Genomic DNA, 13,972 nt, shown 5'->3' on the forward strand with positions numbered 1-13,972 from the left:
AAGACCTGCACATTACTGATGCTAGTTTAAGTGAAATCAATCATGTCTGTGGTTACTGGAAAAAAACATTGCTCTGTTTTTTAAGTTTAATTATCAAGACTGCAATCCATCCTTTCTCCCCCCTTCACCATTTAACACAGACCACAATGACCAGAGTGAGCTTGCTGGAGCAGTGTCAGCCATGTTGCACTCATGTGACTCAGCAGAAGAGCAGAACAATGAGGAAGAGGAAGCTACGGCAGAGGTGCAGCATCAGTGAAGAACGCTGGAGCTTGGTTGATGATGATGACGAGGGTCAAACCAGACCAAACTGACCTGAACAGGAGAGATGGAGGTGGCAGGACCCAGACTCTCAGCATCAGCTGCCCCCATCCCTTTGTCTTCAGGCTGCTCGCTAGGCTCCGTCATGCCATGGTTTATAAGCTCTGGGGTTTGCTCTGCTCTGGAGGATACGCTGCCTCTACAGTCCGAACGGCATTTTCCTAGATCCAAGCTAACCTCCATTAGTTTAGAGCCACCATCCGCAAGCAATGAGCTATATTTCCCTTGCTTTAAGAAAGCACCTTCCTGCCCATAACTACCTTCTTCCAAATTACAACCTTCCTGCCCAGACCTACCATCTTCCAAACTACCCCCTTCGTGCCCAGAACTACCTTCTTCCAAACTACCCCCTTCCTGCCCAGACCTACCATCTTCCAAACTACCCCCTTCCTGCCCAGACCTACCTTCTTCCAAACTACCCCCTTCCTGCCCAGACCTACCATCTTCCAAACTACCCCCTTCCTGCCCAGACCTACCTTCTTCCAAACTACCCCCTTCCTGCCCAGACCTACCTTCTTCCAAACTACCCCCTTCCTGCCCAGACCTACCTTCTTCCAAACTACCCCCTTCCTGCCCAGACCTACCATCTTCCAAACTACGCCCTTCCTGCCCAGACCTACCATCTTCCAAACTACCCCCTTCCTGCCCAGAACTACCATCTTCCAAACTACCCCCTTCCTGCCCAGACCTACCATCTTCCAAACTACCCCCTTCCTGCCCAGACCTACCTTCTTCCAAACTACCCCCTTCCTGTCCAGACCTACCTTCTTCCAAACTACCCCCTTCCTGCCCAGACCTACCTTCTTCCAAACTACCCCCTTCCTGCCCAGACCTACTGTCTTCCAAACTACCACCTCCCTGCCCAGAACTACCATCTTCCAAAATTCCTCTTTCCTGAACTAAAACACCATTTTCCTGTGTTAAGCTTCCTTCCCCCAGCTCCCATCTCCTCTCCCCAGGTCCTAAGCTACCCTCCCCAGGCCCTGGACCACTCTCCTCAAATGGTATGGATGCTGTAATGTCAGCCTTCATCTCCTGGATCCCCTCCTCAGGCCCTACGCCATCCTCAGGCCTGGACAAGGACACAGACTCCTGAATTTCATCATCTTCCTCCTCCATAGATCCAGACTTGGACACTGCTAACTCCCTAGTAAGCCCCACTGGGAGGATGGGGCCAGTGGTGCCATGCTCCACCCAGAGAGGCATGGGCTGGGGTAGGGATAGAGGATGGGGCTGAGACAGGGGTAGTAGTGGAGAGTCCTGAACCGGTGGCTGGAGCAGAGACATGGCTTGGGCTGTTCCCAGAGTCCCAGCCACAGGATGTGGTTCCCTGGCCTGCAGTGAACATGTGGCACCTTCCACCTCCGGTAGTGTTGCTAGAGGTAGAGGGGCAGCAGAGCTAGGACCAACCCTCTGCCAGTTGTTGGGTTTGTACCAACTAGGGTAGAACAAGGCATCTTCCTCCTCTTCCTCCTCTTCCTCCCTCATCCCCTTCACTTCTTCCTCTTCGCTCTCCACCTCTTCCTCAGTCTGTCCCCGTGTCTTGAGATCACCTAGGCCGTGCTCTGCAGTCTCTCTCCCCTCACACTAATATGCGAAGGGGAGACCAGTAATAATATTTACAGCAAACGGGGGGAGAAATAATTAGGTCAACACATTTGTTAAAAGGTGGGCTCAACACATGTTGTGTTGATTGAAAACTTTATTAACAGATTGCAGAATGGGTACAATACAGTACGGCGCAATACAAACTTCTAAGAGGATGCAGACCAGAGAAAGACTTTAGTCTTGTTTACATCAGGGTCCTCCATTTTCAATTCATAGACATTTATGACAAAAGAAACTTTACATTGGAGGGGGTTGGGTGGGTGGGGGGGGGGATTTGGACATTTACAGGGGCCAGTTTCTAATTGCAGCCACCCGTAGGTTCTCTTTGAGAGCGGTTTTGAAGGAGGGTAGGGAATCACATTATTTTACAGCTGTGGGTAGGGCGTTCCATTGTTGTTGCATAATTGCGAAACGTGTTTAGTCCCTTGTTTGAGCCGAATCTGGGTTGTACATGATTTGTGGAACTCCCTCTGGTGTTGTGGTCGTGGAAGTATTTCGACATGTTGACGTTTCTTACCTAAAAGCTCACTACCAATCTGTGTGTGTGCGTGTGTGTGTGTGTGTGTGCGCGTTTCTCTGTCAGTGTGTGTGTGTTTCTCTGTGTGTGCGTTTCTCTCTGTGTTTCTCACGGGAACGGAGGCAGTCAGTTACTCACCTCTTTTTCTCTCTCTGTCTGTCTATCTCTCTCTGTGTATATATCTCCGTCTATATCTCTCTCTCTGTCTATATATCTCTCTCGCTTTCAGACCAGTGACAGGAAGGCGTTCAATGGGGGAAGGGAAGTGACTCAGCCCACAGCCCTGCTCTCTAATTTGCCATGCATTCCCTATGGACCGAAATGTTCCTGTTTAAAGTCGATTTGTAGCTAAACGGTGCGGTGAAACTTTCCAAAAAGTAATAGCAACGCGAGTTGGAGCAAGCCAGTCGTTTTGATACCTTTCACGTGTATGTGGTGCGAACACTCTGGGAGGAGTTTGTTGTCAAAAATCGGCGGAATAAAGAAGAATAAAAAAGAAAAGTATATATTACTATAGTGTGGTTGCAACCTGGCTTCGCCAGGTCACCCACACTAACTAGACAATTCCGCGCGGGGGAAATTGTGAAAGTGTGGGTGACGCCTGTGCACCGCCGGCCAACGGGAGAGGGTCTCTCGCGAGTCTCTACGACAAACGGTTCAAAAGATACACAAAGGGGGAGGAGCCAAACTATGGGCGTGGTCAACATAGACCAATGAAAGAGGATATCCCTACCGAGTACAATGCCACAACCCGCAAGTCTCTACAACAAACTATTACACTATTACACTTGCACACTATTACACTTGCACACTATTACACTAGCACACACTTAACACTATTACACTAGCACACTAGCACACCATTACACTATTACACACTATTACACTAGCACACTATTACACTTGCATACTATTACACTAGCACACTATTACACTAGCAGACTATTACACACTATTACACTTAGGGATGGGTACCCTTCACATTTGAACCGATACCGGTACCTGTGAATCGATACCGGTACCCAATGGTACCTTTTTTCGGTACTTTAGTCTCAAGAAATTTAATTTACCTACCTCAGTCGTAAAGTCAGTGTCGTTGAATCAAGTCAAATCCTAGGTGAGCGTGTATTGTGCGCGTGTAGCTTTATGCCAAGCAAGCAGTGCAAAAATTTACCGTAGTGGCATGCAGTAATGCGCCTTTCATTTTCCGCCGCCCAGCGCCCAGGTCGCGCGGAAATAGGCTGTCTATTGCCATTCTCTTTGACAAACTCTAACCTTAACCAGCTCCTTAACAACGCCTAAACTTAACCGTTCTAACCTTAACCAACTCCGAAACAATGCCTAACCTTAACCTTAACCTTAGAAATTATATTGCCATTCTCTTTGACAAACTCTAACCTTAACCAGCTCCTTAACAGCGCCTAAACTTAACCGTTCTAACCTTAACCAACTCCGAAACAATGCCTAACCTTAATCGGCGAAAGAATACACGTTAAAAAAAAATCACGTTAAAAAATATTTTCGATGGGATTCGAACTCGCCAGCAAACAAGCCATAGGATCCACAGCCATGTGTCCTTGCCAATTGAGCTATTTGCTAGATACTGAATAAGGGGCGGTGACTTATATATATTGAGCTCCGCTCGTGTCGCATGCGCGGGCACCTCGCGCGAGCACGCCGGCGCACGCACGCACCTGAGCGAGCACGCCGCCGCCGGTGCACGCACGGTAGCATTTGTCTGAAAAGAAGGGCGCTTTACCGCACTAGCGTGCGGTGACGAATGCGGAAGCATTTTTGCACTGCTTGCTTGGCATTAACGTACAGGCGTATTGTGCGCGTGAACGTTGACATGAAAAGAAAAAAGTATAACATTTTTTTTTTTTTTTTTTGGTATCTCACTTGATTCGATACTCGGTAGTACCGACGTGTTTCGGTTCGGTACCTCAAAAGTACCGAATTCAGTACCCATCCCTAATTACACTAGCACACTATTACACACACTATTGTACTGAGTACAATGGCACAACCCGCAAGTCTCTACGACAAACGGTTCAAGAGATACACAAAGGGGGTGTGGCCTAATGGGGCGTGGTCTAAGGATCGGGGGAGTGGTCAACATCGACCAATGAAAGGATATCCCTACAGAGTACAATGCCACAACCCGCAAGTCTCTACGACAAACGGTTCAAGAGATAAACAAAGGGGGTGTGGCCTAAGGGGGTGTGGCCTAAGGAGTGTGGTCCAATGATCGGGGGAGTGGTCAACATCGACCAATGAAAGAGGATATCCCTACAGAGTACAATGGCAAACCCGGAAGTCTCTACGACTCTAGGTCGGCGTCTTGAATCAGTCTGTTTCGAGGCGGGCGCTCGAAAACTTGACTCATCCTCAGCTTCTGATTGGTTGAAGAATTGACACAAAGGTGACACAAATGCTCACAGCCACTCAGAGAAGATGAGACTCTGAAGGGCGCAAGGATGACACGCAAATTCGTGAAGCGTTCCTTATTGTTGCATGTTTTTGTCAAACAGTGTTGAAAATCTAAAAAAATATATATATTAAAATCTTTTTTTTGTAAAGAAAAAAAAAATATATATATATAAAAGGTTTGGTCAACGACAGGCCCACTACTAGGCTGGGACAGGGGCCCATTGGTACTGAGTGACACGTAAGAACAGATGACGCTCAAAGCAAAAAAAATAAATTATAAACAAGAAGCGTAAGGGGGTTTGCATGAAATCTAGAGGCGGATGCTGCCAAATGTAGCTTCAACATAGTCATCCACAGTAGTGCAGCAACAGCCTCAGGCGGCCCACTGCCAGGCAGAGGAGCAGACACAGGCAGTGGAGCAGCATGTGAGCTTGACAGGGCCAAGGGACAGAGTGAGCAGGAGCCTGATGTATGTGTGTGCCATGATGATTAATTCAATTAATGTTGATAATAATATGAACTAGACAATTCCGCACAGGGGAAATTGTGAAAGTGTGGGTGACGCCTGTGCACCGCCGGCCAACGGGGGAGAGGGTCTCTCGCGAGTCTCTATGACAAACGTTCAAAGGATACAAAAAGGGGGCGTGGCCTAAGGATCGGGGGAGTGGTCAACATAGACCATTTGAAGATCGGAATTTTCAGAGTTTTCGGATTTTTCCGGTTCAGACTTTTCCGAGTTTTTGAACTTTTTCGGATTTTTGATGTTTCAGAGTTTTCGGAATTTTCGGACTTTTCAGAGTTTTTGAACTTTTTCGGATTTTTGATGTTTCCGAGTTTTCCGAGTTTTTGGATTTTTCCGGGTTTTCCGAGTTTTTGAACTTTTTCGGATTTTAGATGTTTCCGAGTTTTTGAACTTTTTCGGATTTTTGATGTTTCCAAGTTTTCGGATTTTTCCGAGTTTTTGAACTTTTTCGATTTTTCCGAGTTTTCGGATTTTTCAGAGTTTTGGGATTTTTCCGAGTTTTTGAACTTTTTCGGATTTTAGATTTTTCCGAGTTTTCGGATTTTTCCGAGTTTTTGAAAGGGGTGTGGCCTAAGGGGCGTGGTCTAATGATCGGGGGAGTGGTCAACATCTACCAATGAAAGAGGATATCCCTACCGAGTACAATGGCACAATCCGCAAGTCTCTACGACAAACGGTTCAAGAGATACACTGAGGGGGTGTGGCATAAGGGGGCGTGGTCTAAGGATCGGGGGAGTGGTCAACATCGACCAATGAAAGGTGGTCAACATCGACCAATGAAAGGTGGTCAACATCGACCAATGGCACAATCCGCAAGTCTCTACGACAAACGGTTCAAGAGATACACTGAGGGGGTGTGGCCTAAGGGGGCGTGGTCTAAGGATCGGGGGAGTGGTCAACATCGACCAATGAAAGGTGGTCAACATCGACCAATGAAAAAGGATATCCCTACTGAGTACAATGACACAACCCACAAGACAGAGGGCGCTGTCCAGCAATTCAGTACTGCAACACAGTGATGGGCAATGATGGGTTAAAGTGGATGAGGTCATTGGCAGCTCAGCCACGAGCCACACAGCTGTTAGGCTGAGTGAGCCACGAGCCACACAGGTGACGCAATCACTATGACTTGCATTTTCTATCCAATGCATTTCTATGGAGGCAGATGCATGACTGCATTGTCACGTTGATTAAAAGAAAACTATAAGAGATGAAGCGTTGTGACGCGCACAGAAGCACTACAATGAGTAGGCGAAGGGTTGTGTGCGATATTGTGGCATTCGTGCGATATTGTGGCACTCCTTCGGCGATCGGAACAGAAGGGTAAAAAAAGAGTGTGAAAAAAGATATTCCTAGAGTGCGATTGCATGGCGGTCAATGGAGAGGAGAACCTTCAAACAAATGGTCGTCAGTTGAGATAGAAATGTCCAATTCCATTTATTTTTCTTTTGTGAGCGGACTGACAGCCGTGTCATCGTTTCGATGCGTTTGTTTTATTTCTACGTCCAAAATTGAGATCACACTCGCAATTCACCCAAGGTAGGGGAAAAAAGATTATTTCAGCTGCTACACTCTAAATTGCAATGCATTTCCAATGGGGCCGAAATTTTACCGTTTAAAGTCGATTCGTAGCCAGACGGTGCGGTGAAACTTTACGAGTTCGAATACCGCTGTTGCCATAGGCAAGCCGGTCGTTTTGATACCTTTCACGTGTATGGGGCGCGAACGCTCTGGCACGAGTGGTGTTGGCAAAATCGGTGGAATAAAGAAAGAAAGAATAAAAAAGAGTAACAAGAACAATAGTGTGGGTGGCAACCTGGCTTCGCCAGGTCACCCACACTAACTATAGTGTGGGTGGCAACCTGGCTTCGCTAGGTCACCCACACTAACTAGACAATTCCACGGGGAAATTGTGAACGTGTGGGTGATGCCTGTGCACCGCCGGCCGACAGGAGAGGATCTCTCGCGAGTCTCTATGACAAACCGTTCAAAAGATACAAAAAAGGGGTGCGGCCTAATCATATGGGCGTAGTCAACAGGCCAATGAAAGATGATATCCCTACTGAGTACAATGGCACAACCCGCAAGTCTCTACGACAAACTGTTCAAAAGATACAAAAAGGGGTGCGGCCTAGGGATAGGGGCATGGTCAACATAGACCAATGAAAGAGGATATCCCCACTGAGTACAATGGCACAACCCGCAAGTCTCTACGACAAACTGTTCAAAAGATACAAAAAAGGGGGCACGGCCTAAGGATAGGGGGTGTGGTCAACATAGACCAATGAAAGAGAATATCCCTACTGTGTACATGGCACAACCCGCAAGTCTATACAACAAACTGTTCAAAAGATACAAAAAGGGGGTGTGGCCTAAGGATAGGGGTGTGGTCAACATAGACCAATGAAAGAGGATATATCTACTACCGAGTACAATGGCACAACCTGCAAGTCTCTACGACAAACTGTTCAAAAGATACAAAAAGGGGGTGTGACCTAAGGATAGGGGGTGTGGTCAACATAGACCAATGAAAGAGGATATCTCTACAGAGTACAATGGCACAACCCGCAAGTGTCTACGACAAACTGTTCAAAAGATACAAAAAGGGGGCACGGCCAAAGGATAGAGGGAGTGGTCAACATAGACCAATGAAAGAGGATATCCCCACTGAGTACAATGGCACAACCCCCAAGTCTCTACGACAAACAGTTCAAAAGATACAAAAGGGGGTGCGGCCTAAGGATAGGGGGCATGGTCAACATAGACCAATGAAAGGGGGTGTGGCCTAAGGGGGCATGGTCTAAGGATCGGGGGAGTGGTCAACATCGACCAATGAAAGAGGATATCCCTACAGAGTACAATGCCACAACCCGCAAGTCTCTACGACAAACGGTTCAAGAGATACACGAAGGGGGTGTGGCCTAAGGGGGTGTGGTCTAATGATCGGGGGAATGGTCAACATCGACCAATGAAAGAGGATATCCCTACTGAGTACAATGGCAAACCCGCAAGTCTACGACTCCAGGTCGGCGTCTTGAATCAGTCTGTTTCGAGGCGGGTGCTCGAAAACTTGACTCATCCTCAGCTTCTGATTGGTTGAAGAATTGACACAAAGGTGACACAAATGCTCACAGCCACTCAGAGAAGATGACTCGGAAAGGCGCAAGGATGACAAGCAAATTCGTGAAGCATTCCTTATTGTTGCATGTTTTTGTCAAACAGTGTTGAAAATGTAAAAAAAAAAATGTAAAAAAAAAATATATTAAAATCTTTTTTTTTGTTGTCAAATTTAAAAAATAAAAAATAAATATATATATAAAAGGTTTGGTCAACGACAGGCCCACTACTAGGCTGGGACAGGGGCCCATTGGTACTGAGTGAACGTGTAAGAACAGATGACGCTCAAAGCAAAAGAAAATTATAATAAACAGAAGATGCGTAAGGGGGTGCGGAGAAATTGCATGAAATCTAGAGGCGGATGCTGCCAAATGTACTAAAATAACAAAAATGTTTTCTGCAGCTTCAACATAGTCATCCACAGTAGTGCAGCAACAGCCTCAGGCAGAGGAGCAGACACATGCGGGCTCCGCATCACAGCCAAGGTAGGTATGGCCACGGCCCTACTGGCCATACCGGTTACGCGGCTCAATATTGACCATGACCCCCCCCCCCCAAATGTTTATTGCTTTTCTGCATGATTCACGTGAGTCACTATTTTAAGTCAGAAAAACCGGAATTCCATTTTAAATGGGAGAAATCACATCCCTGCTTAACACTTTGGGTGCCATGGGTTAAATTCATGATATACCATAGATTGCCAGCTCTATTTGTCTATGGAGAAGTACCCCTTCTTTGCATGGCTATAACTTTTTAAATTCTATTGCTACATTGCCATTATTAGGGCCCATTCAAAGTCCTATATGTATTGTTCATTGTGTAGCAACGTTAAACTTTTTCATTCACATATTCATAGTAAAGTATGGTCTAATGTATAAGTATGTTTTCATCTCTTTCTGCAGCTTTCTCCAGAACGTGATCTATAGCCCCAAATGCATTATATTGATGATGAAATACAGTTTGATGGCAATCGGGGCGATATAAAAAATGTCAATTGGACGTACTTCTAGAATGATCTACGTATGATCTGATGATGACCGGATGGGCGGGGGATCGTTTATAATTCCGTGGGCAGCGTTATATCATTCATCTAGTGTGGGTCATATGTTCATCATAACAGTTTATATGGAACACGTTAAAAAATAACGCTGAATCTTACCGGATCTTCCTCGCGCCGTTGGACGATCAGCGTGGTGTAGACCGTTTTCGATTATGGGATGTTTATCCTGATGAACCATTTCCAGCTTGTATAATACTATATACGTCCAAATCATGTTGTTTATCGAGTTATTGGCAATGGATCGCTATATATTGTGACAAGCCAGAGTGCCGGGAGCCAAACCGAGTGCCCGGAAGTAATATGGCCGACCAGCACAACCTCCACAGCACTTCCTGTTTGGCGATTGCGCCGATCGGCCACCAGATGGCGCTCCTGAACCGCCAGAGAGCTCAGTGGGTCCTCCTGGTGGATCTCAGGCCAGCGGAGGGGAAATATGAATCCGATCACAGATTTTTGAAATATTGATATTAACACTATGGGTGCCGGCCAGAAATCCGGAAAATGACTGGATTGCCAGTGCTATTTGTCTATGGAGAAATTCCCCTTCTTTGCAGGGCTATAACTTTTTAAATTCTATTGCTACATTGCCATTATTAGGGCCCATTCAAAGTCCTATGTGTATTGTTCATTGTGTAGCAACGTTAAACTTTTTCATTCACATATTCATAGTAAAGTATGGTCTAATGCAGACCTGGGCATTGTACGGCCCGCGGGCCGGATACGGCCCGCGGGATGATTCTGACCGGCCCGCGAAAGATTACATGATAATTAAAAAAAAAATTAAAAACGATTTTTTTGAATTTTTTTTTTTTTACTTTTTTCTTTTCATGTCAACGTTCACACGCACAATATACGCTTACGCTCATGAAATGCATAGCCATGTGAAAGCCTTCATGACAAAGTTGCAATTAATTTCAAGGCAACTATACAGCAACAATCTCAAACACATGAAAACCCTGAAAGAAGTCAAACCATCAGCTGATCACCGGCACAGGTACTCATCCATGTTGGGAGCACTGCATGATGAATTTTCAAGGCGTTTTCAATATTTCAAAAAGGTTGAGGATGCAGCTGGTTTCCTCTCCCTTTACCTGCAGTGTTGATAGTTGTTCAGCTTGAACTCATTGACCTGCAGTCTGATTCACTACTGAAAGAGCACTATAAGTCAGCATCACTGCTAGAGTTCTACTCTGCTCTCAAGGAGGAGAACTTTCCAAACATGAGGAGACATGCTCAGAAGATGTTGGTTCTCTTTGGATCCACATACATATGTGAACAGATATTCTCAGTCATGACTAGGGATGGGTACCTTTCACATTTGAACCGATACCGGTACCGGTACCTGTGAATCGATACCGGTACCCAACGGTACCTTTTTTCTGTACTTTAGTCGCAAGAAATTAAATTTACCTACCTCAGTCGTAAAAAAAAAATCCAAACTTCAAATAACTACAATTTCGACAGTTTTCGGCTTGTCATTGCTCCGACTGCTTTGTTGTTGAATCAAGTCAAATCCTAGGTAAGGATATATTGTGCGTGTGAACGTTGACATGAAAAGAAAAAGTAAAAAAAAAAAAAAAAAAGTACAAATCTTTTTTTTTTTGGTTTCTCACTTGATTCGATACTCTGTAGTACCGACGTGTTTCGGTTCGGTACCTCAAAAGTACCGAATTCGGTACCCATCCCTAGTCATGACGTTTACCAAGTCCAGGTACAGATCCTCTCTCACTGATGAACATCTGGCAGCTGTGCTTCGCATCTCCACCTCAGACATGCAACCTGACTTTGATGGACTTGTTAAAAAGCTCAACAGAGACTGGATTTCTCACACTGAATGAAAAAAAAGAACTGAAGAACACTAAAATGTGGAAATATAACAAGTGAAATGGGACACTTGATATTTTTTTTCTTTTTTTTTGCACAGTTCTGAAAACATTAAATGCTTAATATAGGCATGTAAAGTAAAAAAGGCTACAAAACTGAGACACTTTTCTTTACACAGTTCAGTGACATGTCTTGTTTATTTTTGCTATAAGATGATGTGATGTCTTTAGAAAGCTAAGAAAATCCTTGTTTCAATAGTATATGAAACTCAAAATGCCCTTTGTTATTAATGTTTCACATTTTGTTTATCATTTTGGAAATAAATTCTATTTAAATAAATGATATTTTTGAAAGCTAACCTCACCTTTTAATTGCCAAATAATAACATACACTCTTACCAGGGGTCAAAACAATGCCATTTACTGCTTTTTATATAGAAATAAAATGTATATTATGCATAATTGAGTTTGGAATTTTGGCCCGGCCCTCCAACATATTTCCAGTTGCTCATTCGGCCCACTGGGAAAAATAATTGCCCACCCCTGGTCTAATGTATAAGTATGTTTTCATCTCTTTCTGCAGCTTTCTCCAGAACGTGATATATAGCCCCAAATGCATTATATTGATGATGAAATACAGTTTGATGGCAATCGGGGCGATATAAAAAATTTCAATTGGACGTACTTCTAGAATGATCTACGTATGATCCGATGATGACCGGATGGGCGGGGGATCGTTTATAATTCCGTGGGCAGCGTTATATCATTCATCTAGTGTGGGTGATATGTTCATCATAACAGTTTATATGGAATACGATCAAAAATAACGCTGAATCTTACCGTATCCTCCTCGCGCCGTTGGGCGATGAGCGTGGAACAGTCATTTACCTATTATGGTATGTAGAAATATCAGGTCCATTTCCAGCTTGTATAATAGTATATATGTCCAAATCATGTTGTTTATCGAGTTATTGGCAATCGATCGCTATGTATTGTGTCGAGATCGAGTCCCGGTAGCCAAACAGAGTGCCCGGAAGTAATACGGCCGACCAGCACAACCTCCATAGCACTTCCTGTTTGGCGATTGTGCCGATCGGCCACCAGATGGCGCTCCTGAACCGCCAGAGAGCTCAGTGGGTCCTCCTGGTGGATCTCAGGCCAGCGGAGGGGAAATATGAATCCGATCGCAGATTTTTGAAATATTGATATAAGGACGCTGTAAAGCGTCCTCCGGCAACTTGAGCATGGCCGGGAATGACGCTTTTAAGCGTTTTCCGGCAGTCAAAGTGTTAAATACGCTGTAAAGCGTCCTTCGGCAACTTGAGCATGGCCGGGAATGACGCTGTAAAGCGTTTTCCGGCACCCAAAGTGTTAAATAATAATGTTATTATTAATAAATACAATAATTTAATCTTGCCACTATTATTGGTTAGCTGGTTGGGTGTAGGATGAAAACATTCCATTTGCAAAAGGAAACCGTTCATAAAAGGGTTCAACTTGAGGGCTAACATTTCATAAAAATTTAAAAGGGCACTTCAAACAAGGGATTTTCAACCGACACGGCCGGTTAGCCTTCGGGAGAGGTGTTAGTTGGACACTGCCTAGGCTAACCGGCCATGTCCGCTTCCATTCATTGTGCTAAGCTAGGCTAACGTGCACCCAGATAGCTTTCTACTGAACACAGAGAGGAAACTGGTATCTATCTTCTTGTCTCTCTCTGGAGAAGACGGTAAGCTAATTACCCAAAATGTTGGCGTGTTCTTTTAAACACATACAGGACCAAGTAAACTTTCAATTAATAAAACTGAAATTCCAAGGTTTTCAAACTATGAGAACACTTGCCCATTTCCATCATGTTTAATACTGTACCTGTTGTGTGCTCATTCCGTCCTGGTCTTCACACGAGCTTCCCTTTCTGACGGGGTGAGGGGCGGGACAGCCCTCCGCCTCTCCTCCAACCTCCCCCTTCTTCTCCAGCAGACCAACTCCTTGGTTCTTCCGAACAGAACCCACCGTCTTCAACTCTAGAACCCGCCCTGTGCGGTCAACAGAGCCCACAACCAGAACCGGTGCCACAGGTAGAACCATTTGTGTTAGTACCGGTGGAGATATAGATACCGGTGGCAATATCGGTGGCGATATAGATACCGGTGGCGATATAGATACCAGCGGCGGCTCTCGAACTGGTTCCAATGATGATTCGAAAGCAGATTGTGGCTCCGGGTTGTAGACGTAGGGTTCTGGAAGGAGTCTGGGTTCTTCTGGTTGTAGTTCAGGTTCTTCAGGAGTCTCCTCCTCAACTGAAAGGAACAGCAGATGAATGTGTGTTTGAGTCAAAAGGTAACAAGAGGGACAAAGCAACATTTCATCTAACATTTTCATCAGAACGCGGTTCTATAGTTGTTCTTGTTTCATTGAATCAGGATACATTAAGATTAGGGATGCTCGATATTGGCTTTTTTACCGATACCAATATACCGATATTGTCCAACTCTTAATTTCCGATACCGATATGCCTGGGTAAATAAAGGTTATAGAAATGTTAAAAAAATAAATAAATAAAAATTTGAAAA

General features: G+C 44.9%; 1 protein-coding gene across 1 annotated transcript in view; it reads right to left on the reverse strand.

Annotated features, from left to right (window-relative positions):
* Positions 1-1,189: 1,189 nt before the first annotated feature.
* The window catches only part of LOC311244087 (uncharacterized protein), a gene marked incomplete at both ends in the record, with an annotated part of 60,055 nt that continues 47,272 nt past the window's right edge, over positions 1,190-13,972 (reverse strand). Inside the window, 3 exons of the mRNA XM_084333498.1 lie at positions 1,190-1,215; positions 1,311-1,908; positions 13,269-13,699. Coding sequence (XP_084189624.1) covers positions 1,190-1,215; positions 1,311-1,908; positions 13,269-13,699 — 1,055 coding nt within the window. The remainder of the gene's footprint in view (positions 1,216-1,310; positions 1,909-13,268; positions 13,700-13,972) is intronic.

The sequence above is a fragment of the Notolepis coatsorum genome (genome assembly GCF_963971535.1).
Source record: "Notolepis coatsorum genome assembly, chromosome: 17".
Taxonomy (NCBI): domain Eukaryota; kingdom Metazoa; phylum Chordata; class Actinopteri; order Aulopiformes; family Paralepididae; genus Notolepis; species Notolepis coatsorum.